We start from the raw sequence: 26,500 nt of genomic DNA, 5'->3' as shown, positions 1-26,500 counted from the left end.
AAGGCGGCATGAGGAAAAACCTTTTTTTTTAAAAAAAGACAGGGAGTGGTTAGGATCTGGAATTCACTGCCTGAAAGGGTGGAAGACGCAAATTCAATTGTGGCTTTCAAAAGGGAATTGGACAAGTACCTGAAGGAAAAGAAATGTAGGGCGGAGGAGTGGGACTAGCTGAAGTGCTCTTGCAGAAAGCCGGCACAGGCTCGACAGGCCGAATGGCCTCCTTCTGTGCTATAACCATTCTATGATTCAGTGCAGCAAATGACACCCACTAATTCAGGGGTCGTGAACGGGACTAATGAAATGCAGAAACTCACGGTTTAAAAAGCTTTTCTTTTAAATACTTACTAGACTCCAAAGGAGGATGGGAACTCTCCGGAATTCTAGGTATATCACTATAGACAGAAAAAGTAACAACCTTATTTTAAACAGTCAAAATTATATTTTCAGCAAAAATAGCCATTGTTTCGATACATCAAACATTTAATACTAACAATATTAACCACAAACAAGTTAGTAAGTTCCTCATATTAGCTTTGAAATACTTTCTCTAAAAATATTTCAATAGGATCTAGAAAATGGAAAGGAGTTCACTGAATGGAACTTCAGACATGTCGACTCTCAATGTGGTGTTTGCACCTTTGTGAGAAAGTGCTCCAAATATTACCAGGAAGGGTTTGCTCAATTCAGCTGTTCGTACCTTAAACAGAGATTCTCACCAGAAGAATTCATTTTAAAAAAACAGCCAGTTAAGAAGAACTGAGATTCACTTTGATTTGATTCTGTCTAAATTTGTCTTAATATTTAGTTTGAACAGTGAGTGGCAATGATATAATCAGGGGAATATTTTGATGCAGTTACAAGGCCGATTTTACAGTATGACTCCGGTGGACAGAGTGTCTCTCTGCCATTCCCTGTGTCACAGGAAGTGATGCCGGAAAATTCACTGATGGGAAAAGATCAGACAGTGTTTGCCCTCACCCATGCCATGCCTTCCTGCTACGAAGGTGAGCAAACGGTAATTTAAAATTTAAATGCTTCTAAAAGGGATGCTGTCTGGGATTAATTTTTTTTTAAATAACTCATCTTGTCTTGGGCTGTCCTCGAAGCCATGCTCCTAACGGCAACTAAGGCTTGCAGCAGGCTCCACAATGAGGTCTGCCTAAATTATATAAATGAAGCTGAACCTGGAAAATCTGTTACATCTTCAAAGACTGCATACAATATGCAATTCATTAGCATGTGTGCAGAACCTTACACCAATTGAACTGAGAAATCCCTGGTTATGGGCCCACGGCAGGGGTTGTAGACCTTTCTCGTGGGGAGATTGTCACATTTCAAGGTTGCCATTAAGGTGAGACCTTGGTGTAATATGTTAAAAATGTTATTAATAAGCTAACCCTAACTCGCAAGGGGTTAAACTTACAGGACAGCAGGTACAGATTAAGTTCCTAACATGATGACTGAACCAGCGTTCTGAAACAATGAAAAATAATTTGATATTCCAGCAATCGTTCACCCTCATACTCATGCTGTGATAACACAATTCATTTGAACTCAACAGAGATCATTGCCAAGTCAGCCTGATGGATTGTGCTTTTGGGGGCATGGCCAGTTAGCTTCCACCACAGAGGGGCCTTGTATAGTATATGTTAGAATTGCTACCATCAAGCTAAGTTTAGTCCTTAAAAAGCATTTAAAAATATATATTATACCAAGATCCCATTGTGGCAGAAGAAAAAGCAGAGGCAGAGACACACACAGTCAGCTTTTAAACAGAAAGCTGCAAGCGCAAGCTTTGGCTGGGCTCAAAGGAATGTAGGAGGGTAGTTGGAAGCTTGTCTGTTTAAGTCGAGGAAGATGATTCACTGATGTGGGGAAGTATAGCATGGTCATTATTTTATATTAAAGACAAGTAGCACTGATTGAATTAAGTGAGTCTGATCAAATTTGTTGTGCTGCATGCTTACGTGTTACCTGTGAAATAACACGGCTTAATGATTCATATTTTGCCACATCTTACCAAGAGTTCCTTCGAATCACTTTTGAAACGTTTAGAGAAGTAAAGTTGAGGGCACATGAAAAAGTCATAATATCCAGTTGGTATGGCAAGGAGATGTATTGTTCAACCTGGCTAACGTAATGTAAAAGTAGGCATTGAGCAGTGTACGCAAGAGGCACAGGATTTGCTTATGGGCGTGATTGACATCACTGAACACAAGCAGGTATCTACGGCAGAGCTGAATTAGTAACATTCAATTAACGTTAATTCAGCTCCCTCATGGTCAGAATCAGTAAACCTTTGAAGGTGGTACCTCTGATAAGGTCATCAGTACATACTGTTTTAAACAAACAAAGAAATCAAATGTAATCACAGTTCAAGTTAATCAAACTCTTTGCAACAGTTTGGTCTTTAAAAAGGAAGTCCTGGTGCCAAAACTCCCTCCTAAAACAGGCTCACACCAATTTGAAAGTTGCAGCATCCTCTTCTTGCACTTTTCGTTTCCCTACAGTATACAGAGAGGGACCAACAAGATATCCTCCATTTGCCACAGAGAAGAGGTTTACTCAAGAGATTTGAACTTATTAAGGATGAAGCTGCAATAAATCGCTTATGATGTCATGACACTGATATGCCAACATGCTGTGCTGGAAAGGAATAGGCTGTGGAATTTCAATTTCAATCAACCAAGTGTAGAGTTCCCAGCTTCAATAAAGCCATTAGAAGAAGACAACAGCTCCACACCGGAAGTGTGTGGAAACTGGGAGTGGAGATCCAGACAACTGGCTGTCATCTGGTAGCTAAGAGGCCTGATCCAAAACCCAAGATAGTCCATTGGAGGGGGATGTAAAATGAGAAGTCTAAATATGATAATGGAAGAGCCTGGAATTAGTGCTCCAAGACGAGGGGGAAAATACATTACTTTCTGCCTGTACTCCCCGACAAGGAATGAAGCATCAGCTGAAGAGGAAGCTGAAAGGATGACAAAATAACAAGCAAAAACAGGCAAAAATAATAAGATTGCATCAGGGATGTGATCTAATCAGTGATGAATCGCAACTAAAAATAGGTTCAACCATTTTCACTAACACCAAGCAAGGATCGACTATAAAGTTCTTCTTAAGCGGCTTTGGCTGGATTAAAAATATGCAGCACAACAGGAAGGTATTATAGGGACCATGGGCTCAATTTTCCCCAATGCTGTTTTTTTTAAAGTGTACTGAAGAGTTATGCCCATTTTTTGGGGGGGGCCTAACTATGCCAAAAAAAAAATCATCCAACTTTCCCCGTTTGAATTGTTCATTTTGGTGCCGCGTAGCCTGTCCTTTAGCTTTGGGGGTGGAGCCTAAGATCTGCGCCAAAAAGATCGGGTTGCCAGGGACACACTGCTGGAAAGTGACACATACAACACATTCTGGCCAGCTCACAGCAACCTGAACAAGCACCTTGCACATTGCAGCAGCATTCCATCATTAAATTATTAAAGTGTTTATGCCAAAAGTCTATCCCCCCACCACCATCCCACCCACTCCCAGTGCCGCTCCTAACCCTGGCTGAAAGGCTTCCCTCCCCTCCCTGAACCAATGCCGCTCCTAACCCTGGCCAAAAGGCCTCCCTCCCCCTCCTCCCTGAGCCGGTGCCGCTCCTAACCCTGGCTGAAAGGCTTCCCTCTCCTGCTTGTGACAGTTACCGCTGCTAGCCCTGGCTGAAAGGCCTCCCCCTCCCGGTGCCCACTGCTAGCCCTGGTTGAAGGGCCTCCCGATGCCGGTGCCCGCTGCTAGCCCTGGTCGAAGGGCCTCCCAATGCTGGTGCCCGCTGCTAGCCCTGGTCGAAGGGCCAGCCGGAGCTGGTGTTCGCTGCTAGCCCTGGTCGAAGTGCCTCCCAATGCTGGTGCCCGCTGCTAGCCCTGGTCGAAGGGCCAGCCGGAGCTGGTGTTCGCTGCTAGCCCTGGTCGAAGGGCCTCCCAATGCTGGTGCCCGCTGCTAGCCCTGGTTGAAGGGCCACCCGGTGCCGGTGCCCGCTGCTAGCCCTGGTTGAAGGGCTTCCCGATGCCGGTGCCCGCTGCTAGCCCTGGTCGAAGGGCCAGCCGGAGCTGGTGTTCGCTGCTAGCCCTGGTCGAAGTGCCTCCCAATGCTGGTGCCCGCTGCTAGCCCTGGTTGAAGGGCCACCCGGTGCTGGTGTTCGCTGCTAGCCCTGGTCGAAGTGCCTCCCAATGCTGGTGCCCGCTGCTAGCCCTGGTCGAAGTGCCTCCCAATGCTGGTGCCCGCTGCTAGCCCTGGTTGAAGGGCCACCCGGTGCTGGTGTTCGCTGCTAGCCCTGGTTGAAGGGCCACCCGGTGCCGGTGCCCGCTGCTAGCCCTGGTTGAAGGGCCTCCCGATGCCGGTGCCCACTGCTAGCCCTGGTTGAAGGGCCACCCGGTGCCGGTGCCCACTGCTAGCCCTGGTCGAAGGGCCTCCCGATGCCGGTTCCCGCTGCTAGCCCTGGTTGAAGGGCCAGCTGGTGCCGGTGTTCGCTGCTAGCCCTGGTCGAAGGGCCTCCCGATGCCGGTGCCCGCTGCTAGCCCTGGTTGAAGGGCCAGCTGGTGCCGGTGCCCGCTGCTAGCCCTGGTCGAAGGGCCAGCCGGTGCTGGTGTTCGCTGCTAGCCCTGGTCGAAGGGCCTCCTCCTTCCGATGCCGGTCGCTGCTCCGAACTCTGGCCGAACGGCTTCCCTCTACTGACGGTGCCGGTTGCTGCTCCTAACCCTGACTGAAAGGCCCCCCCACCCCGCCCTGCTGCTGCTGTCCCGGCCACGGAACTGCATCTGCTGCGCTGATTTGCTTACTTGGGCTGATTTTGTTAACTGCCCAGAAGGTTTTTCCAGAGTGGTCACATACGCTGTCCTAAGAAAAATTGGGAGTAAATCAGAGCTGGCCAAACTTGCTTAAATGGCCAGAATTGGCTCGGGTGGCAGGTTACGCCCCCAATGATGCAAAAAAAAAACAAGCTAAAAAAATCGTAACTGAGTTACATTGGTGCACAATCTTCGGGGAAACTTGGATATTTTAATTTAGGACAAAATAAAACGGCGCAGATCACTGGGGAAAATCTTTGTAAAAAGAAATCTCTGGCAATGTTTTTTCATTTGTTTGCAAATACATAACAATGGCATAATCACATCAAACCCAATCATCATATCACTGTGACAAAAATGCTCTCAGAGATCCTCAAAAGCAGAAGTCCCTTTAAGTCATTCCTGAAATTCCAAGCACAGTCTTTCATTTCCTGTTTCTGGCTGAGGTGGAGATCACCTCTTACAGAAGGTAGGTACTGCAGGGAATTCAAGACCAGAGTGATCTCCTGGCCTAGTTTCGATTGCCTAGATGGGCCGCAGAGGAATTTCCCAGTTTTCTTCCTCCCAAATTGGCCCGAGTTTTTAAATCTGTTATTTTTGCCTATCCCAGATCATCACGTGGTTTCGGGTGGGGTGGGATGGAGTGCATATATTGTGATAAACAAGGTATCGCAATTGTGTGGGATGGGTTGGATGGACCAGAGGGTCTTTATCGGTCCGTCATTGTTCATATGCAATTTTACTGACAAGCTGTCTTCCAACTCGACTCGAATACACAAGAGGTAATCCTTGTCTGGTTTGGCTTTGAAGTTATAATTAAAACATGTGAGACAAACACACCCTCAGAAAGGGACACTCCAGCTTTCATCAAATAACGCACCAAATTATTTGAGGGAATGATAAAGGAGTTAACAGCAGGATTGATGAAATGAAAGACAAGGAGAACTACAGATGTGCTAAGTATTAAAACTATTATACAGTAAGACTCTTAAGGGACAAAGGATACAACTACTATCTGTGATGATCGTGATTAGGGTTAGAACTTTAAAACAGCAATTGAATAAAATATTTGCAACTGAAAAAATAATTGTCTGTAAAAATGTCTTGCTTTTTTGAAAAGTTTAGTGTTTATGTACATTTATCAAATGAGTGGTTAGGATTTGGAGTGTACTGCCTGATAAATCTGTATCCACCACTCTAATAGTTTCCTTCAAAAGGGAATTGGATAAACACTTGAAGGAGAAATAAATGAAGGGACATGGGGAAAGAGCGGGAGAGTGGGACTAACTGGATTGCTCTTCAAAAAAGCTGGCACAGACTCGATGGGCCGAGTGGTCTTTTTGTGCTGTACTACTCTATGATTCTATGTGTGGGTGTGTGTCTGTGCAGGCATAAATGTTTCATATTTATGTCTAATGTATGAACATCTCTCAATTAGCAATAACTGCAACAATACTGCAGTGCTGAGGTAAATCATGGATTTTCTCATTCTGGGATTCACCATCAGCATGCAAGACAATGATGTCATACTACGACCTCACACATCTCTGAACTATCACAAATCTATCATCATCAACTTGAATTTAAATAGCACCTTTAATGCAGTAAACATGCCCAAGGTGCTTCAGACAGGTGACTAAAAGTTTAGTCAAAGAGGTAAGTTTTAAGGAGCGTCCTAAAGGAGAGTGAGTTGGAGGGAATTCCAGAGCTTGGGGCCGAGACGGCTGAAGGTTCGGCCGCAAAAATTGAGTAGCAAAGTGGGAGATGCACAAGAGGCCAGAGTTGGAGGAACGCAGAGTTCTCGGAAGGACGTAGGGCTGGAGGAGGTTAATGATAGGGAGGGGTAAGGCCATGGAAGGAGTTTAAAATTGAGGCAAGTTGATGGGTGAATGGGACTTGGTGTGAGTTAGGCAGCAGAGTTTTGGATGAGCTCCAGTTTATGGAGGGTGAAAGATGGCAGAGCATTGGAATAGTCAAGTCTAGGGGGGAACAAAAGCACGAGTAAGGTTTTCATCAGTAGATGTGCAGAGGTAGAGACGGGCAATATTAGGGAGATGGGCGATATTACGGAGGTGGAAGTAGGGGGTTTTTGTGACGGAGAGGATATGGGGTCAGTAGCTCAGCTTAGGGTCAAATAGGATATTGAAGTTGCATACGGTCTGGTTCACCGTGAAACAGTGACAGCAGAGGGGGGGTGGAATCAGTGGCTATTGAGCTGAGCTTGTGGTGGGGCCAAAGACAATGGCTTTGGTCTTCCCAATGTTTAATTGGAGGACATTTCGGCTCTTCCAGGACTGGATGTCAGACAAGCAGTCTGACAACAAAGACAGTGGTCTATCACTCAACTCTGAACTTCCATTAGTACATCATACAGCTAACTTAGTTTAACATAATTGTCTGATACTAATATGCCTCAGGTAAAATTGAGAGATGGAGAGTGACTATTTTTTGGTCAGGGGGCTAGTTATTTTCAGATGGTATGATACTGAGATGTGCAGAGGAGGAAGATTCCTGATTCAAACCCAGGTGGTGTTCAGTTAACTAATCTAATCCCATGTGGTATTGATGACATTTCAATCGGCTTTAAATCCTAAAATGACAGAGGACTGCAGGGCTTTGTGGCAGTACGGAAAGGAGGCACAGAAATGTAAGAGATTGCTGTAAAAATGAAACCTCATTGTTTCGTTTCGATTTTATTATAATATAACTTCATACAACAAGCACCATCTCGGGAGTTAGGAATTTTTGCAGCAGTCTTGTAATCACCTATTATTCTTGAAAGAACCATTACCTCGAATCCTGACAAAAAGTCAGTTATGAAAAGCAGTTTTTCAAAGCTCGATACTTTTTGTACTTGGGGAAAGGGATAACGGCCATCATACAGGACACCACACCAAGGTTGAAAAGATTAGAATGGGGTGATAAATGAATAAATAAATGTTTAAGTGACACCAAGCTTGACTTTGAAAAATCGATAGATTCAAGGAGGAAGGGAAGACTAAGGATGTCAATGAGTTCCACAGTATTGAGATCCTGAGAAAGAATATATGAGAAAAGGTGATTGCAGTATTCAAATATAGACTCATACCAAGATGCGGGGGGAGGGGGAGGGAGAAAGGGCATTCAGGAGCAAGTTAGAAAGAGGACAACCATATTGATAAAATAAAGCAAGAAAGGTTGCGACGGAGAGCAAGGATGGAAGCTAAAGATGAAATAAGCACCAGTAAGTTTGTGATGATGAGGTTTGCCTGCATTACAAGCAATGTTTTTCAGTTGCAAACTGCAGCTTTCCTCATTTGTTATTGAATTTGGAAAGCTGCGTAGACAATGGAAGAGTAAAAAAAAGTCTCTTTTCCACTGGGACAGTTGAAACATACATGTCAACATCAAACTGTATTACTCACTGGTAAATCTTATAATCTCGTCTGTGAGAATTTTTGGCATGCAATTGACCAAAGAATCTTTAAATAAAAAATTTACATTGAAAATAATGAATTTTTTTTAAAAATCCAAGAAACAATAAACAGACATATTTCAAATTACACTTTATCTGAGCAAATATTGAAAATTGCAATAAAAATGAATTTAGCACCAAAACCATTAAATCCTGGATTGATTCATTAACCTTTTGAGAACAGGAGCATTCTTTTCTCTCTCATGCCAAACTAAAATCTCTACCTAAGATCATCAATATTTCAGTCAGAATATACTGAAATCTATCTCGCTAGATACCAATCTCGGACTATCTGTTGAAGAGAGTCTCACTAGTACAACTTAATTAGTTCATAGTAATTATTTTCTTTTCTTATTAATTCTCCTCTTCTGAGAGTCCCTGTCCCTTGCTCCATTCCCAGCTAAGACTGGCTGCCAAGCTGCCACCAATGCTGTTCTATAGTTGTTGGCCATTAACCACGGATGATGCACACTCCCAATTATTCTCTTCCTTTCGGCCAGAAAGGAATCAGCCTCCACCAAGCATCTCCCCATAGCCGAGTTAGTCAGCTCAGAAAGGCGGAGCATGGACCTACGTTCTACCACTCTTTGCAACAGCATGCAAAAACTCCACTGCACTAGGTCGGTGCACTGAAACAGCAGGACACACTTTTAGGTGTCAGCCGTGACTCAGTTGGTAGCACTCTCATCTCTGAGTCAGTAGGTTGTGGGTTCAAGCCGCACTCCAGGCTTGAATCTAGGCTGAGAATCCAGTGTCGTACCAAGGGACACTGGCAGAGGTGCGTCTTTCAGACGAGATGTCTGCCCTCTCAGGTGATGTAGAAGATCCCATGGCACTATTTCTAAGACGGGTAGGGGAGTTCTTACAGCATCCTGGCCAACATTTATCCCACAATGAACATAACAAACAGATTATAGAGTCACTGGGCTCAAGTTTCGGACCCCCGCTAGAACAGCGCACATCGGAGAGGTCCGCCTAATTTGTAGAACAAAGATTACGCCGAATACTTACCTCACGATTCTCTGCTAGCTGTAAGCCCATTTCCAGCTCGGCGCTGCGCAGCAGGAGCTGCTGGGGGCGGAGCTACAGCCCTGCGCCAAGAACAGTGCTGGCAGCTGTGCGTGCGTGCGCAGTAGCTCCCGGCCCTCCCAACGTGTCCTGTCTCTGGGCGACGAACCTATCACTGGCCGAAGGGTCGTCGCTCCTATCCCCGACTGAGTGGCCTGACACCGCTTAGCCCGAAGTCCTCGACGGGACCCAGCTTCTTCTCCCCCCCAACCCCACCGTTCACCATCTTCTCTTCCCCCCACTTCTCTTCTCCCCCCCCCTTTCTCTTCTCCCCCCTCCCTCTCTTCCTTCCCCCCCCTTCTCCCCAGGGCTGCAGTAGGTGAGTAGAAATAATTTTTTTATTTATTGAGTGATTTTTTTAAATCTTTAAAAAAAAATGTATTTAACTTTTTTTTGATTGATTTATTGGTTGATTTATTGATTTATTTATCATTTATTATGATGGTGGCCTTTTATTTGTAACAGTGAAGTATTTAATGTTTGTAAACCCCCCCTTCGCCCCCCCCCATTCCCTACGCCTGATTTCTAAGTGTAGGCAAGGTTTTTCTGAGTGTACAAAAATCTACACTTACCCCATTCTAAGTTAGTTTGGAGTAAGTTTTCGCTGCCTAAACTTGTAAAACAGGCGTAAGTGGCTGGACACGCCCCTTTTTGAAAAGAAAATCTGTTTTAAAAATGGAACTATTCTAACTCACTAGAAGTGGAGCAAACTAAATGCCGAGAATTGCAATTTCTAAGATGCCTCATTCTAAACTAGTTGCCAAAAAAAAAATAGGAGCAACTCAGGCCGAAACTTGAGCCCATTATCTCACTGCTGTTTGTGGGACTTTGCTGTACACAAATTGATTACACTTGGAAAGCACTGAATTGGCTGTAAATCACTTGGGGAGGTCTTGAGGTCATAACAGGCACTATATAAATGGAAATCGTTCTTTAAAAAATAAAATGCTACAAATAATAGCAAAATGTAGCCGAGTTGCCAGAAAATCTCACTGTTTTGACTCGTCTCATGGAGCTAGTGGAGGCTGACGTTTGTGTTCTGATATCGGCCTGAACATCTGAAGGTCTGCGCCACCAGGAATTTCCGCTGCTGACGCCAACAGACTTTCTGAAGCCATACCGCCACCCCCCCCGAAGCACCATTTTCCTGGCCGGCATAAGCACCACTAGAAGAGCACCTAACGTGCCCTCCCAATTTTCCAGTTATTAATTATCAGTGTTACTTCAAAATTTACCCCAACATTTTTGTGCCCGTTTCACAATCTCTCCTGAAAATAGTTCCTTCTCTTGCATCCATTCAATTTCTTCCTCTCCTCCCTCTTTAGCCAAACATGCTAACACTTGCAATTCTCAGGGTGCCAGCTATCCCCCGTATGTAACAGTTCATAGTTTTCTGTGTGATCTTAGAGAGTGAACATAGGAAGGCTATTCCTTCATGAATGGCATCACAGCAGAACCAGATCCTGCCTTCATCCAATATGTTCACTCTCATAAGAACATAAGAAATAGGGGCTGCAGTAGGCCATACGGCCCCTGTGCTGCCTGCTCAGTAAGACCATGTGCAGGAGCCAATCTGTAGAGGTCCCAACACTGTCCTGGGTGAGGTCAGCTGGCACAGCACAAACCATGAATTGAACATGGGAGCTTCTTAGTCTGTAAGGATGGGTTATTTCCTCACTAGGAAACACATTTATCAAATGAGCCACTGAGACATTTGCCTGAAATTATTTCTAAACCAACATACATTGCTTTTCACTTTTTAAATGGGACTGAAAATAATACATTGGCTTTTAGACTCCTAGGGATTTTCAGACATTTGATAGTCTAATATATGAGAGACCTACAATAAATAAATACAATAATGGTTTTGAACTGAACTTTCTGTATAAACACACCCATCAATCATGCACTCAAACGGAAATGTGGTTTCATAAGTTGAAGTGTGGTCATGGCATTTGTGCAATGTTAATTTTAAAGTAACCATTTGCCCATCTTTACAGTGCCCGTTGCCCATTCTACAGTGAGAAAGCATAAGTGATTGCTTAAAGTTCAAAAAAGTGCATCAGTTTTTGCAAGCACCTTCCCACAACCAGAATTTAGCTAATCACTACACATTTTATATTATTGAATAAATAAAAATACTTACTGTTGAATATCACACCATAGTCTAGAAATGTATCCAGTGCCCTGAAATTGCCCTTCGCCCCAATTGGGGGCGGTAACCTTCTGGGGCCGGGATTTCCGGCGCCTGGCCCGGAAGTCCCGCCCGAGACGCAGAATTGGGCCGTGCGCCCTTCAAAAGGAAGCAGAACGCTGCATCCGGCGCTCCGCTTCCTTTGAGGGGCGCTCCTGTGGTTCCAGAGTCCAGGGGAGGGCCGCTGCGCACTCCATAGGCCCTTTGGTGGCCACCGGGGAGGCGATCGACCGGGCCAGCAGCCCGGCACTCAAAACAGAGTGCTGGGTTGTACGATGGCGACCCGGCCAAGGCGAGGGCCGCCACTGTTGGGCCGATGCAAGAGTCGGCTGACAAATAAAGATGGTGGCCCGGGGCACTAAAAGCCTCCCCTTTAAAGTATGCCCAGCAGTGGATGTCTGCCAGCTTCGCGACCCGAGGGACAATTTGCCCCGTGGGGCGCAAGGGGATCGGCGTGGGGCGATGAGCGTCAGCGCGCACGGCGATATCATCGGCGGTTGCGTGTCAGCCCGGGGCACGGCCGTGAGAGTGCGCCCCCAAACCCCTGGGGCAATTTCCCGGGAGGTACTCCCTCTCCCGAGCAAAAACCCCATTGCGCCCCATTAGCACCCTTGCAATGCTAACAGGGCTATAAAAAGGGGCAATTTCGCCCCACAGGTGTCCACAATATGTCCAAACTCAAGGCCAGGCTCAAAAGTTTCCATACCAGGTTAAGGAGCCACTTACCTAAATTCCAAGAATGTAGGCACAGGTTGGCAGAGCTCCCAAGTGTGTGTAGCGGTACTACTGGAGCTTAAGTAGCATCATAGCTACATCAGAGGACCTAAATAAATATATATAAAGAAATATAATAACCACCACCCCCCGCCCCCCCTCCCCACCAACTCTTTAGGTAAATGGTGCAGAATTGACTTTTGAGGGTCCCAATTTTTTTCATTCAGCATTCCTTTTCTACATTTGTGATTTAAAGTATTGTACAAAAAAACCCCACAATGTGTAGGTAGAATACACATTGGGCCAGGAGGCACGTGTGGCCTGTCATCACGAGACAAGCACTGATCACTGCTGCGTATCATCTAGGTCCTTTCTTCAGAAGCAACATTATACAAGATTGCAAACCTTACCCTATTGGCCTTGAAACAACTATTTCAACTTGAAGTTCTGATTTTGATTCCAAAATGATATTGTAAACCTCTTCATTTGTAGCTCCTGGTAACGGTTTTCCATTCCATTCAAGGACCTCATCGCCTAGGATACAACAAAGGAAAGCTTCACAATTATTATACTTTTTCCCTAATTTATAACTTTCATACGTTCTCACTATAAAATATTTTTTTTATGGGGAGGTCTCTTCCGCTCACTGAAAAAGAGGACCTCCCTGCGTGCTCTGACTCCCTGTATAAGTATATGGAGGGAGTCACTGAGAGCCTGGGTTCAGCCGTGCGTCTCTGTGCAGTGCTTGCAGCACCTCAATGCTGTAGAACACTGACAGCGCAAATGTCAAAATAAATTTGCTCATGGTCTCTTTAAGGAAACCGGCTGATGACGCTCTATCAAATGACATCAGACCCACTTCCTTCAATTGGCCGGCAAACGCAATGGGCGGGCTTAACAAGCCCAATCAGGGGAAAATCATTTTAGACTGCAGGCTGAAGCCAGCAGCGAGGAAGGGACCCCGCCACTGGTGTCGCCCGCCACGGACCTGCCGAGGTTGGTAAAATCCAGCCTGTTAATTCTGTTTCTCTTTCCACATATACTGCCCGACATGTTGAGTGCCTCCAGCATTTTCTGTTTTTATTTCAGATTTCCAGCGTCCACAGTATTTTACTTTTGTATGATCATCATTTTGTTCAGGCCTTAGTCATCATCAGTCCTGAGGGGTTCATTGCTGATGAGCCTTCTAAGAACCCCAAACAATGATGTTCACGGGTTATCTGGACTCTGCTGATAGAGAAGTAGTTGACTATGTGTCATGTGCTCCAACAACAAAAAGCAGATCAGAAGCAATGTTCCCTTTCATGTTTTTGGGTGCGCAGCCCAATGAGAACTACCATTCGAACTACTGCGATGCACGGTTCGTCCCACTGAAAAGCCGGTGAGTCAGCTGCATAGGAGGTACAGAGCACTGTGCAGCTGCACAGCTTAAAGGAAACATCAAACAAAAGGAAAGATTTCCTCTGTAGTCCCACCTTTACACACACATTTAGAATTATGCAATAGCACAAACAGGAACTCTTTCCCAGTTTCTTTTGTTTGTGTAATCAGCAAATAAGTGTTCAATACAACCATGACCTTTAAACCTCTGAGATGCTGAGATAATGGAGAGTGTCATAATATGGATAAATTAATTTCCCTGTCACACGACCGTGTTTGTCCTGAAGGCATCCATGTAAAACATTTACTTACCAGCTCTCAAATGGCCAACGACATCAGCTAAGCTGCCTTTTTTTACTTTGGTGATGAAGGCCCCAAGTCTTCCGGTTTCTGTTATCTTTCCTCCAACCACCTAGATGTCAAGAATGTCAAATTAACTCTTAGCTAAAAACTGATCATTGTTTAAATGTGATTAAAGCGAAACATCATTCATACACAGTAGCTATCCTCAATAATCACATTACTGTATACAATATAACATCGTTGGGTCATGCGCTGTGTAAACTATTCCAAAGTCATATTCTAGTCACTGCCCCATAGCGTAACTGAAACGTGAAGAGGTCTCCCTACAGTTTAGTTTATTAGTGTACTATCTAATGTGGTGCTGAGACACACAGCCCAGAGGGGTCCCAGGAGTGATTCTCATTCTATGCTGAGTTATAACTGCAGCAAGTGAAATTGGGAAGGACAAGTTTCTCTACTTCGAAGAGCATCATCATCATCATCATAGGCAGTCCCTCGGAATCGAGGAAGACTTGCCTCCACTCTTAGCATGAGTTCTTAGGTGGCTGTACAGTCCAATACGAGAACCACAGTCTCTGTCACAGGTGGGACAGATAATTGTTGAGGGAAAGGTGGGCAGAAAGCTTGGTTTGCCGCATGCTCCTTCCGCTGCCTGCGCTTGATTTCTGCATACTCTCGGCGACGATATTCGAGGTGCTCAGCGCCCTCCCAAATGCACTTCCTCCACTTAGGGCGTTCTATGGCCAGGGACTCCCAGGTGTCATTGGGTATGTCGCACTTTATCAGGGAAGCTTTGAGGATGGCCTTGTAACGTTTCCTCTACCCACCTGTGGCTCGTTTGCCATGGACGAGTTCCGAGTAGAGCGCTTGCTTTGGGAGTCTTGTGTCTGGCATGCGAACTATGTGGCCTGCCCAGCGGAGCTGATCAAGTGTGGTCAGTGCTTCAATGCTGGGGATGTTAGCCTGGACGAGGATGCTAATGTTTGTGCGTCTGTCCTCCCAGGGGATTTCAGGATCTTGCGGAGACATCTCTGGTGGTATTTCTCCAGCGACTTGAGGTGTCTACTGTACATGGTCCCCATCTCTGAGCCATACAGGAGGGCAGGTATTACTACAGCCCTGTAGACCATGAGCTTGGTGACAGTTTTGAGGGACTGATCTTCAAACACGCTTTTCCTCAGGCAGCCGAAGGCTGCACTGGCGCACAGGAGGCTGTTGGATCTCATCATCAATGCCTGCTGTTGTTGATAGGAGGCTCCCGAAATAGGGGAAGTGGTCCACGTTGTCCAGGGCCACGCCATGGATCTTGATGTTTGGGGAGCAGTGCTGTGTGGCGAGGACAGGCTGGTGGAGGACCTTTGTCTTACGGATGTTTAGCGTAAGGCCCATGCTTTCATACGCTTCGGTAAATACGTCGACTATGTCCTGGAGTTCAGGCTCTGTGTGTGCACAGACACAGCCGTCGTCCGCGTACTGTAGCTCAACGACAGAGGTTGGAGTGGTCTTGAACCTGGCCTGGAGACGACGAAGGTTGAACAGCTTCCCACTGGTTCTGTAGTTTAGTTCCACTCCAGCGGGGAGCTTATCAACTGTGAGGTGGAGCATGGCAGCGAGGAAGATTGAGAAAAGGGTTGGGACACTGCAAAGAGCATATTTATACAAAATCACAATATTGTGGATGCTGGAAATCTGAAATAGAAATAGAAAGTACTGGAAATACTCAGCAGATCAGGCAGCATCTGTGGAGGGAGAAACAGAGCTGTCGTTTCAGGTCGATTCTGGGTTCTGGTGAAAGGTCATCAACCTGAAACGTTATCGCTGTTTCTCTCTCCTCAGATGCTGTCTGACCTGCTGAGTATTTCCAGCATTTTCTGTTTCTATCCAAGAGCATACTTTCTGCTTCTGGCTCTCTGAGCGGTAATATCCCAATTTTTGAGATTATTAACACTAACTTTCTTCTGTATAAAACCCCACATTTTCCGCTGGCAAAAATCTTACATCACATCGACATTATTGTGAACGTCATAATCTAATCAATCCCGATTTACCTCTGAGAATGCCTCGTTCACCCATCTGAAATAATTTAACAGCTCAATTTTCGCCACCATTCAGCACCGTTTTTTTGGCGCCGCTGTTTTTTTTTGGAGCAAACTAAAATCTGCAAGTTTTGCCAAAGTTTCTGCGCCATTGTAAACTACTTACGGCCGATTTTTTTAGTTCCCGATTCTTTGACGTCACTGGGGGTGCCGGCTGCCAGCAGCACATTTCTGGCCATTTAAGCGAGTTTGGCCAACGAGGATTTTTTCAAAAACAGCGCAGTGCACCGTTTTGAAAAACTTTACTTGAACTTAAGAAAATTGGGGCAGAAAATCGAGTTCCACGGCCCAGGATAATTGAGCCCCGGGGGGGGGACTTCCAGCCCGGGATAGGAGCAGTAACGGCACCGGGGGCGGGGAAGCCATTCAACACGGGATAGGAGCATCACCAGGGGCGGGGAAGCCATTCGGCCTGGGATAAAAGCGGCATCGGGGGCCATTCGACCCGGGATAGGAGCAGCACCGGGGGCGGAGGGGCTATTTGGCCCGGGATAGGATTGACACCGGGGACCATTCAACCCGGGATAGGATCGGCACCGGGAGCTCATTCGGCCCAGGATAGGATCGACACCGGGAGCTCATTCGGCCCAGGATAGGATCGGCACCGGGGTCCATTCGGCCCGGGATAGGATCGGCACCGGGGTCCATTCGGCCCGGGATAGGATCGGCACCGGGGTCTATTCGGCCCGGGATAGGATCGGCACCGGGGTCCATTCGGCCCGGGATAGGATTGGCACAGGGGTCCATTTGGCCTGGGATAGGATCGGCACCGGAGACCATTCGGCCCGGGATAGGATCGGCACCGGGAGAAGGGGGCCATTCGGCCCGGGATAGGATCGGCACCGGGAGCTCATTTGGCCTGGGATAGGATTGACACCGGGCACTCTACAATTGCTTATGTCTTGCTGCATCTTGTATGGTTCACTTTGCAGCCTCAGCCCTTCAGTGTGTCCCTCGTTACCCTGGCAACCTCAGTTTTGACACAGACCTTAAGCTCCACCCACAGAGCTTAAGGTCTATTTGCGCTGTTCCAAAATGAAAGTTTATTCTGGCAAAACTTGCAACTTTTTTTTTTGGCGCTGTCAGCCACTTAAAAAAAAATAGGACGTACCTCTACAACTGAGCCAAAAAACAGCAATGTGGAAAAGTGGCCCCATTATCCAGTAACTCGATTTAAACAGGAATAATACAGCCCTGCAAGTTTTTTTCAATGCTTCAGTAATTCAAATGAAGTGTGAGTTATTACGCATAAACTGTACACAAAACTGTATACAACAAAAGAACATAAGAAACATTCGGCCCCTCGAGCCTGCTCTGCCATTCAATAAGATCATGGCTGATATTCTACCTCAACTCCACTTCCCTGCACTATTCCCCATATCCCTTGATTCCTTTAATATCCAACAATCTTATCAATCTCTGTCTTGAATATACTTAATGACACAGCCTCCACAGCCCTCTGGTGGAGAATTCCAAAGATTCACCACTCTCTGAGTGAAGAAATTTCTCCTCATTTCAGTCCTGAATGGCCGACCCCTATTCTGAAACTGTGACCCCTGGTTCTAGACTCCCCAGCCAGAAAACATCCTTCCTGCGTCTACCCTGTCAAGCCCTGGAAGTATTTTATATGTTTCAACCTCTCATTTTTCTAAACTCTAAAGAATATAGGCCAAGTCTACTCAATCTCTCCTCATATGACAATACCCCCATCCCAGGAATCAGTCTGGTGAACCTTCGTGGCACTCCCTCTATGACAAATATATCCTTCCTTAGGTAAGGAGACCAAAACTGTGCACAATACTCCAGGTGCGGTCTCACAGGCCCCTATATAATTGCAGTAAAATGTATTTACCCTGATACTCAAATCCACGTGTAATATAGGCCAACATACCATTGGCTTTTTAATTGCTTGTTGCTCATCTTTCAGTGATTCGTGTCCAAGGACACCCAGGTATCTTTGAACACCAACATTTCCCAATCTCTCACCATTTAAAAAAAAACTCTGCCTTTCTATTTTTCCTACCAAAGTGGATAACTTCACATTTTTCCACATTATATTCCATTTGCCATGTTCTTGCCCACTCACTTAGCCGGTCTATATCCCTTGAAGCCTCTTTACATCCTCCTCAAAACTTACATTCCCACCTAGCTTTGTATCATCAGCAAACTTGGATATATTACATTTGGTCCCCTCATCCAAATCATTGATATAGATAGTAAATACCAAACTGAACAGTAGGTAAAACCTTATTCATTGCTCGTCGATCTTGACTATACCACATCTTTTGCAAGTCTTATTAAGGTGAAATATGTGGCCCTCATATCAACTGACGACAGGGCACTTGTCATTTCAATCACATTGTAGGTGAGAAATATTCAGCCAGCAGGAGGTTTCCTAGTTTCAATAAGGGACCTGTGACATACAAGTTAATGTAATTCAGCAAGTACTTTGCACAGACTGAAGCATACATTGACAGCAATATAAGTCTTCCCTAAAGAGATGACTGTTCACCATTCAGAATACAACTTCCCTTTACAAATACCATTCAGAAGTACTCACTTTTAACCCAAGCAGTGCTCCAGATTCCTTTGGCATACTTGTTCTCTTGTTTAAAATAATACGTCCGATTAGACGATCTCCCTCTTTGGATGGTTGCCATGTAACAGGATGCTGTCGATTAGAAGACATTGATTAAATCACATAATTGAAGCAGAAACCAGGAAACAAAAAACACATTGGGGGCGAAATTGCCCTGCTCTCCGATTGGGGATGGTAACCCTCCGGGGTCGGGACTTTTATCGCCCGGCCCGGCTCCAGAAGTCCCTCCCCCGATGTGGAATTGGGCAGCGCGCCCCTCAAAGGAAGTGATGCTCCGTGTAGCGTTGATGTGCTACAACGCCCCTCCCCTTCAATTAAAGGGGAGAGCCGCTACACACTCTGCAGGCCCTTTAGTGGCTGCTGCAGGACCACCAGGGACACGATCAACCGGACCAGCGGCACTCATCGCAGGGCACGGCGCTACCGGCCCAGCGCGCCCGCAATTTCCCGAGGCGCTAACGGGGCTATAAAAAGGGGCAATTTTAACCCCATTCACTTCTAAAATCTGAGCTCAGTCTTGCTGTGCAGAAATTCACAAATCTTTACTGATAACTAGTTTACCACTAGAGATAAATGGTCACAGTTCTCAACACATGCTGCTCCAGGAGAGGGCACCGAGACAAATCTTACCCTAATCCGCCAGCACCAACTGGGCACCTGGTTTACACCCCACCAGATTTTACCCTCCATTCAAATAAACAGAGAGCCAAATTGAGCAGGGTGTACAACAAGCATCCGACGCAAACCCAACCAGTACCTAAAAAACACGATAGGTTACACATTGGAGCTAGAGATTCTCATTGAGGAAAAGAGAAAGACGGTTCACTGTGACCAAGAATGCTGGTTTCCAGAAACCTATATGCAAATGCTATAGTTGGCCATCACATTTATCCTAGAGGATAAACCTAACACTGATCAATATGTAGATTCACAAGGTGAAATCAGTTTACACAGGGTTAAACAATTTGGGCTGATGCCAGACCACACTAAGGTCTGTGACTTCATACACTGTGGGCACAAATACATGCTACTTAATCTCAGCACTTACACACATTACCAGTTCCAGTGCCATCCATCACATCCTGCTCAATCATGGTAAAGACACGCACTGCACTGTTCAATCTCAGCGCGCACACACACACTGCTCAAATCAGAGCTGAAATCAGTGGGCACAGGGTTGATGGGTGAACAGGACTTGGTGTGAGTTTGGACACGTACAGCAGAGGATTGGATGGCCTCAGTTTTATGGAGGACAGAAGGTGGGAGGCCGGTCAGGAGAGCATTGGAATAATCAAGTCTCGAGGTAACAAAGGCATAGATGAGGGCTTCAGCAGCAGATGAGATGAGGTAGGGGTGGAGTCAGATGATGTTATGGAGGTGGAAATTGGTGATGACTCTGATCAATCTTAGCACTGACACACACTGTTCATAGGAACAGGAGTCGGCTATTTAGCCCCTTGAGCCTGTCCCGCCATTCAATGAGATCGTGGCTGGCCTGTGACCTTACTCCATATTTGCCCTTAACACTTTTGGTTAATAAAAATCTATCAATCTCAGATTTAAAATTAACAATTGACCCAGCATCAATCGCCATTTGCGGAAGGGAGTTCCAAACTTCTACCACCTTTTGCATGGAAGTGTTTCCTAACTTCACTCCTGAAAGGCCTAGCTCGAATTTTTAGGTTATGTCCCCTAGTCCTGAACTCCCCAACTTGCAGAAAAAGTTTCTCTCAATCTACCCTATCAGTTCCCTTTAATATCTTGAAAGCTTTGATCAAATCACCCCTTAATCTTTGAACTTCCAGGGAAAACAACCTGAGTTTGTGTAATCACTCATCACAATTTAACCCTTGAAGTCTGGGTATCATTCTGGCAAACCTACGCTGCACTCCCTCCAAGGCCTATATATCCTTCCTAAGGTGTGGTGCCCAGAACTGCTCACAGTGCTCCAGGTGTGGTCTAACCAGGGCTTTGTATAGCTGCAGTATAACTTCGACTACATTGTATTCTACTCCACTAGATATAAAGACCAGCATTCCATTAGCCTTTTTGATTATTTTCTGTACCTGTCCATGACATTTTAATGACACATGTACATGGATGCCCAAGTCTCTTTGGCCTCTACTTCTTCTAGCTTTTCACTATTTAGAAAGTACTCTGACCTTTCCTTTTTTGGTGGAAGTGGAAGACTTTACACTGTGATACATTGAAATATATTTGCCACAGTTTTTCCTAATCACTTAATCTATTAATATCTCTTTGTAATTTTATGCTTCCATCTACAATGCTTACAATGGCAAACTTGGATATGTGGCTGTCCCATCATTTAAGTCATTAATAAATTCAGTGAATAGTTGAGGCCCCAACATCAATCGCTGCGGGGCACCACTATTCACATCCTGCTAATTAGAGTATCTGCCCATTATCCCTACTCTCTGTCTCCTGCCACTCAGCCAATTTCCTAACCAGGTCAATAATTTGTCCTCAATTCCATGAGCTTCAACCTTAGCTAACATTCTCTTGAGGGTCCTTATCAAATGCCATCTGGAGGTCCATATAAATAACATCCATAGACATCCTGCCCACTATTTCAGTCACCTCTTCAAAACATTCAATCAGTTTCATCAGGCATGACCTACCTTTCATAAATCCATGCTGGCTCTCTCTCATCAGCTGGAAATTTTCACGGTGTTCAGTCGTCCTATCCTTAATTATAGACGCTAGTAATTTCCTGACAACAGATGTTAAGCTAACTGGTCTAAATTCCTTGGTTTCCCTCTCTCACCTTTCTTAAATATCAAAGTGACATGCAATTTTCTAATCTCAAGGAGCTTTGCTCCCAAGTCGAGAGAGCTTAGGAAGATTATGGTTAGGGCATCTGTAATGTTCTCATCCACTTCCTTTAAAACCCTGGGATGGAAACCACCATCTTGTCCTTGGGATTTGTCACTCCTTAGTGCCATTATTTTCTTCTTTGCTGTTAATTTGCTTACATTAATTATGATGAGCCCCCATCCCTGATTCAAAATGAGTTTCCTTGGAATCCTTTCCTCTACTGTAAATATTGTGTGTTGATTTTGATATCACTTGCAAGTTTCTTTTCATACTCCCTTTTTGTAGCTTTCTCTGTTTTGTCACCCATAAAGTTTCCACAGCCTGCTTAGCTCTTGTTATATCCTCTCATGTGCCAGCCAGTGGCTCAGTTGATAGGACTCTCGCCTCTGAGTCAGAAGGTTGTGGGTTGAAGTCCAACTTCAGGGACTTGAGCACAAAAATCTAGGCTGAAACTTCAGTGGAGTGCTGAGGGAGCACTGCACTGTTGGAAGTGCCATCTTTCAGATGAGACGTTAAACCGAGGCTCCGTCTGCTCTTTCAAGTGGACGTAAAAGATCTCATGGTGCTATTTCGAAGAAGAGCAGGAGAGTTAACCCCAGTGTCCTCGCCAATATTTATCCCTCAATCAACATAACACAAAACAGATTATCTGGTCATTATCACACTGCTGTTTGTGGGAGCTTGCTTGTGCGCAAATTGGCTGCCGCATTTCCTACATTACAACAGTATCTACACTCAAAGTACTTCATTGGCTGTAAAGCGCTTTGAGACATCCGGCAGAAGACGCTACATAAATGCAAGTCTTTTTTTTAGTTTATCATTAAGGAAACTCCTCCCTCTCTAGCCTTCCTGTAGACCTTATAACCTGGTATGTTCAGTTCCCAGTCCTGACTGTCTTGCAGCCATATCTCAATAATGGTTACCATGTCGTTCCGTTTAAGTTGAATTTGCGCCTACAATTTTTCCTTATACGCCGTGCACTTGTATAAAGGTGGCTTATTTGGGCCACATACCCTAACTTGTCCTTCTGCTCTAATTATGTTTTCTTATTTCTCTCTCCCAATTTAACTACTTTACATCTTTTAGTTTTCCCCTTTATCTGTAGTGCAATTTTTGATGACTAACTGTCTTCCTTTTCATTTGTTTTAGAATTATTATTTATACTACCTTTTCTACCAAACTCCCTCCTAGTTTAAAGTCCTTGTGACCACCCTATTTATCCTTTCCGCTAGGGCCCTGGTCCTAGTCTAGTTCAAGTGGAGCCCGCCCCAACGGTACAGTTCCTTCCTGTCCCAGTACTGGTGCCAGTGTCCAATGAAATGGAACCCCTCTTTTCTACACCACTCCTTCAGCTCAGATGTTCATCTCCCTAATTCTGCTTGCCCCTATGCCAATTTGCACTTGGCTAGGGTAATGATCCAGAGAGTACTGAGGTATTGTTTTTTAATTAGCTCCTAGTTCTTGGTACTCTGAACAGTACTCTCTCTGCCTACTCTTTCCTATGTTGTTAGACCCAAGAGTGACTACAACGGCTGGATCCTCCTTCTCCTCCCTTTCCCATATCCTTTGAAGCCAGGTAGGCAACATACTATGTGGAATCTCTGTCCCCTGAATCTTGAATTCCCTACAACTACCAAATTACGCTACCCCTTCTCCTCCCTTTGGATAGCCCCTTGCTCCAAGGTGCCATGGTCAGCAGTCTGGCCCTTCCGACAGTCTTCATCCTTATCATCATCGGTAGAAAGTACATTGTACCTGTTGGATAGGATCAGTTTCTGCAGATCCTCATTCTCTATCTCACCCGGGTTATGCTTACTCTGTAGACTATCAGTCACACCAACCCCGTTCTGACCCTGCACCTCTCTACGAGGGGACCCTGAATCTGGAGCTAATTGTCCAGATACTCCTCCCCCTACTTTCTGTGTCGGAATTATCTCCAACTCCCACTCCGGTTCAATGAATGTGAGCCGGAAAGATTCGAGGTGGTGACATCGACTGCAGATGTGTTCATTCGGGACAGTTTCACTGTCCACAAACTCCCTCATACTGCAGTATAGACACACAACTTAATCTCAGTGCTGACACACACTGCTCAATCTCAGCACTAAATGTACTAATGACAGTAATGACTACTGACACTGTATTCAAATTACACTATTGTAGTGACAATAATGTTACTGACTATATATTCAGGTGACACTGCTAGTAACAGTAATGTTACTGACTTTATATTCAGATAACACTATACTAGTAACAGTAATGTTACTGACTTTATATTCAGATAACACTATACTAGTAACAGTAATATTACTGACTTTATATTCAGATTATATGTCCTAGTAACAGTAATGTTACTGACTACATTCAGATGACATTATACTAGGAGCAGTAATGTTATTTGACTATACTCAGATGACACTATGGGCCCAAATTTCCCCATGAGTTGCACCGTTTTTTTTGGTGTAACTTGAATTTTCTGGTGTAATTTTTTAGTTGCAAATATGGCCATTTAATTTGCGCCAGTGTAAGTGAGTTAGTTAGGTTTTTTGTCAGGTCAGTTTTTTTTTCCCAAAAGGGGGCGTTCCCAGCCACTTACACCATTTATGCCAATTTGGCCAGAATAAAGTTGTACTAAACTAACTTATGGCAGCGTATGTGCCCACTTCTGTCCGCACAGAGAGACCTTACTTACAGCTAAGGAATCGGTGCAAATAACAACATTTAAAGTACCACCAAGCACCAAACAAAGCACAAAAAGTAATAAGCAATTAATTAACAAATAAAATAGAAGGAATCCTGCACCTAAAGCACCAAGACCAAAGTAATAAGCAATCAATGATTAATAAAAAAATAGAAGGAACCCTGCACCTAAAACACCAAAATCAATTCGCAAATAATAAAAAATTAGAACTCCTACCTTAGGGAAGTCAGCGGGCCGCCGATGAGGGAGCCCATTCAGCCAGGGCGTACGTCAGGCCCCTCCCACACAGCCTGCAGTGCGCGTTTGCCGAAACGGCCTGCCAGGAGCTACTGCACATGCGAGCAGACTCTAACGCACATGTTCAGAGGTACCCGCACTGTTTACAGCGCTGGGACCTAGCTCCGCCCCCCTCTCTTTCTTCTGCTCCACGCCAGCTCCACAGACGGGCCGAGAATCGGCCATGATCACCCGGATTTTTTTTGCCGCTGCTTCTGATGTAAAATGTCGGCGAGGGCTCGGAGGTGCGCCAAAAAAACCCGAGGGTCCTTAACTAGTAACAGTAATGCTCATGAGTATTAAAAAATTGATGTCAACTTACCGAGCTGATAGGCGAGGTCTCACTGCTATGCCATGTGACTGGATCCAACCAATAATAATCCAAATCACCTGGGGGTGGGGGGGGGGGAAGAACACAATTGAAAATTATAGCCAGAACATCATAATTTTTGATAAACAAGAAAAGCTCTTCGGTCCAACAAATCTGTGCTTATTTGATAGATCAACGTTACCTACTTGTCTTTGCACCATAGTTTTCTCTCTGGGAAAACAGTTCATTGTTTCTTAAACTCAATTCTACTCTCTGTACCGTTCCTACTAATTTATTCGACAATTCTATTTCCCTTTCAGTAAACATCTTGCCTCAGGCTCACCTCTTTACTCCCAACTTTAGAAAATCTAACTTGTGTCCCCTGGTGATTGTACTTTTCACCCTGGTCCCTTTACCTGTATCAATTTTGTCATTGTTCTTCTTTATCTTGAAAATTGTAGGTAGTTCACCTCAGCCTACATAATGCGCATCAGCAGCACAGCTGCCGGAAGTGTGACAGAGGAGGATAACTTCCTTGCCCTAGGCCCGACTGATGCTGCAAATTTCTTGGGGTCAGCCGCAATTAAATATTTCTCATGAGCCAGCAGCATGCCTGCCAGCTACTTGGAACTGGCTAATGCGGGGTGGAAGGACTGGAATTTGCACACGGCTGCAGGAATCAGATGCTTGAAAGGGTCAGGGAGCCACCTCAACTAGGATCATATTGCTGGCTCCATACCTGCCGCCAACTTCCAGCAAGTAGAGAATGACCAGCACAAGTCTGCAATATCAATACTTGCCTGTGACAGTGTTTAAACGTCTCCTCTGTGTTGCCTAGTAATAGTGGATGCCTGTTTGACGCTGATGTTAACTGGTGTCCAGTGTTACTGAGGCGATAATAATCAAAAATATTACATATGAAGTCACTCCACATTATCGTGCCATTTATATGCATCTGTCCCTACTTGGAGGGGTGGAGAATGTGTTCAGCATAAAAATGGGCGAGGTAAGGTCTGCAAACTATTTTCTGACATCTTCCTGTCCCACTATAATCGATAAAAGCAGGTAGAAAGACAGAGGAAAATTCTGCCCCTCAAATGTGCCATTTATCAAGTAAAAAGCTAACAGTAATGATTTATTTTAAGTCCGAGCCAGATATAGCAAATGTTTATTTTTAAGGGGTAATTTAATAAGCTTGTGCTCCCCGTCACGGAGTTTCAAGTAACGGGTGAATGTTTTGAGGATTCAAGCATGAAAGACAGCGTGTCCTTTTTGTGGTCTGACCCATTTTCTGTCCGTTGTCTTCTCTGCCTGAATGTGCGGCAGATGTTCTCCTCAAACAGAACTCTGCAAGAGGAGTGTTAACCCGATAAATTTACCTCCATACAGACTCCACCACTGTGCACTGTGGCTGCACTATATACAATCTACAGAATGTATTGCAGCAACTCACCAAGCTTCTTCAACAGCAACCCCCTCCCCTGTGATCTCTACCACCAAAAAAGACAAGCGCAGCAATGTTCTGGAACACCATCACCTCCAAGTCACATGCCATTCAGCCTTCAGCATTACTTGGCAAAATCTAGGAATTCTCTATTTAACACCAGTATGAGAACATCATCACCATAAGGACCACAGCTGTTCAACTTTCCCAGGGCAACTAGGGATAGGGAATAAACGCAACCTGACAAACATATAGAATAACTGAATCATACAACACAGAGGAGGTCATTCAGCCCAT

The 26,500-nt window shown here is 45.1% G+C and overlaps 1 protein-coding gene across 24 annotated transcripts in view; it reads right to left on the bottom strand.

The window, feature by feature from the left end:
• The window catches only part of rims1a (regulating synaptic membrane exocytosis 1a), a 908,397-nt gene that overhangs the window by 377,332 nt on the left and 504,565 nt on the right, over positions 1-26,500 (bottom strand). For all 24 annotated transcript variants that reach the window (XM_070884742.1, XM_070884748.1, XM_070884749.1 and 21 more), the window contains 5 exons: positions 24,772-24,839; positions 18,599-18,709; positions 13,952-14,051; positions 12,670-12,793; positions 346-392 (listed from right to left, as the gene is read on the bottom strand). In XM_070884742.1, coding sequence (XP_070740843.1) covers positions 346-392; positions 12,670-12,793; positions 13,952-14,051; positions 18,599-18,709; positions 24,772-24,839 — 450 coding nt within the window. The remainder of the gene's footprint in view (positions 1-345; positions 393-12,669; positions 12,794-13,951; positions 14,052-18,598; positions 18,710-24,771; positions 24,840-26,500) is intronic.

This window comes from Pristiophorus japonicus, chromosome 7 (assembly GCF_044704955.1).
Source record: "Pristiophorus japonicus isolate sPriJap1 chromosome 7, sPriJap1.hap1, whole genome shotgun sequence".
NCBI classification, from domain to species: domain Eukaryota; kingdom Metazoa; phylum Chordata; class Chondrichthyes; family Pristiophoridae; genus Pristiophorus; species Pristiophorus japonicus.
The sequence above is the reverse complement of the archived record's forward strand: the minus strand, read 5'-3'. Positions and strand labels throughout refer to the sequence as shown.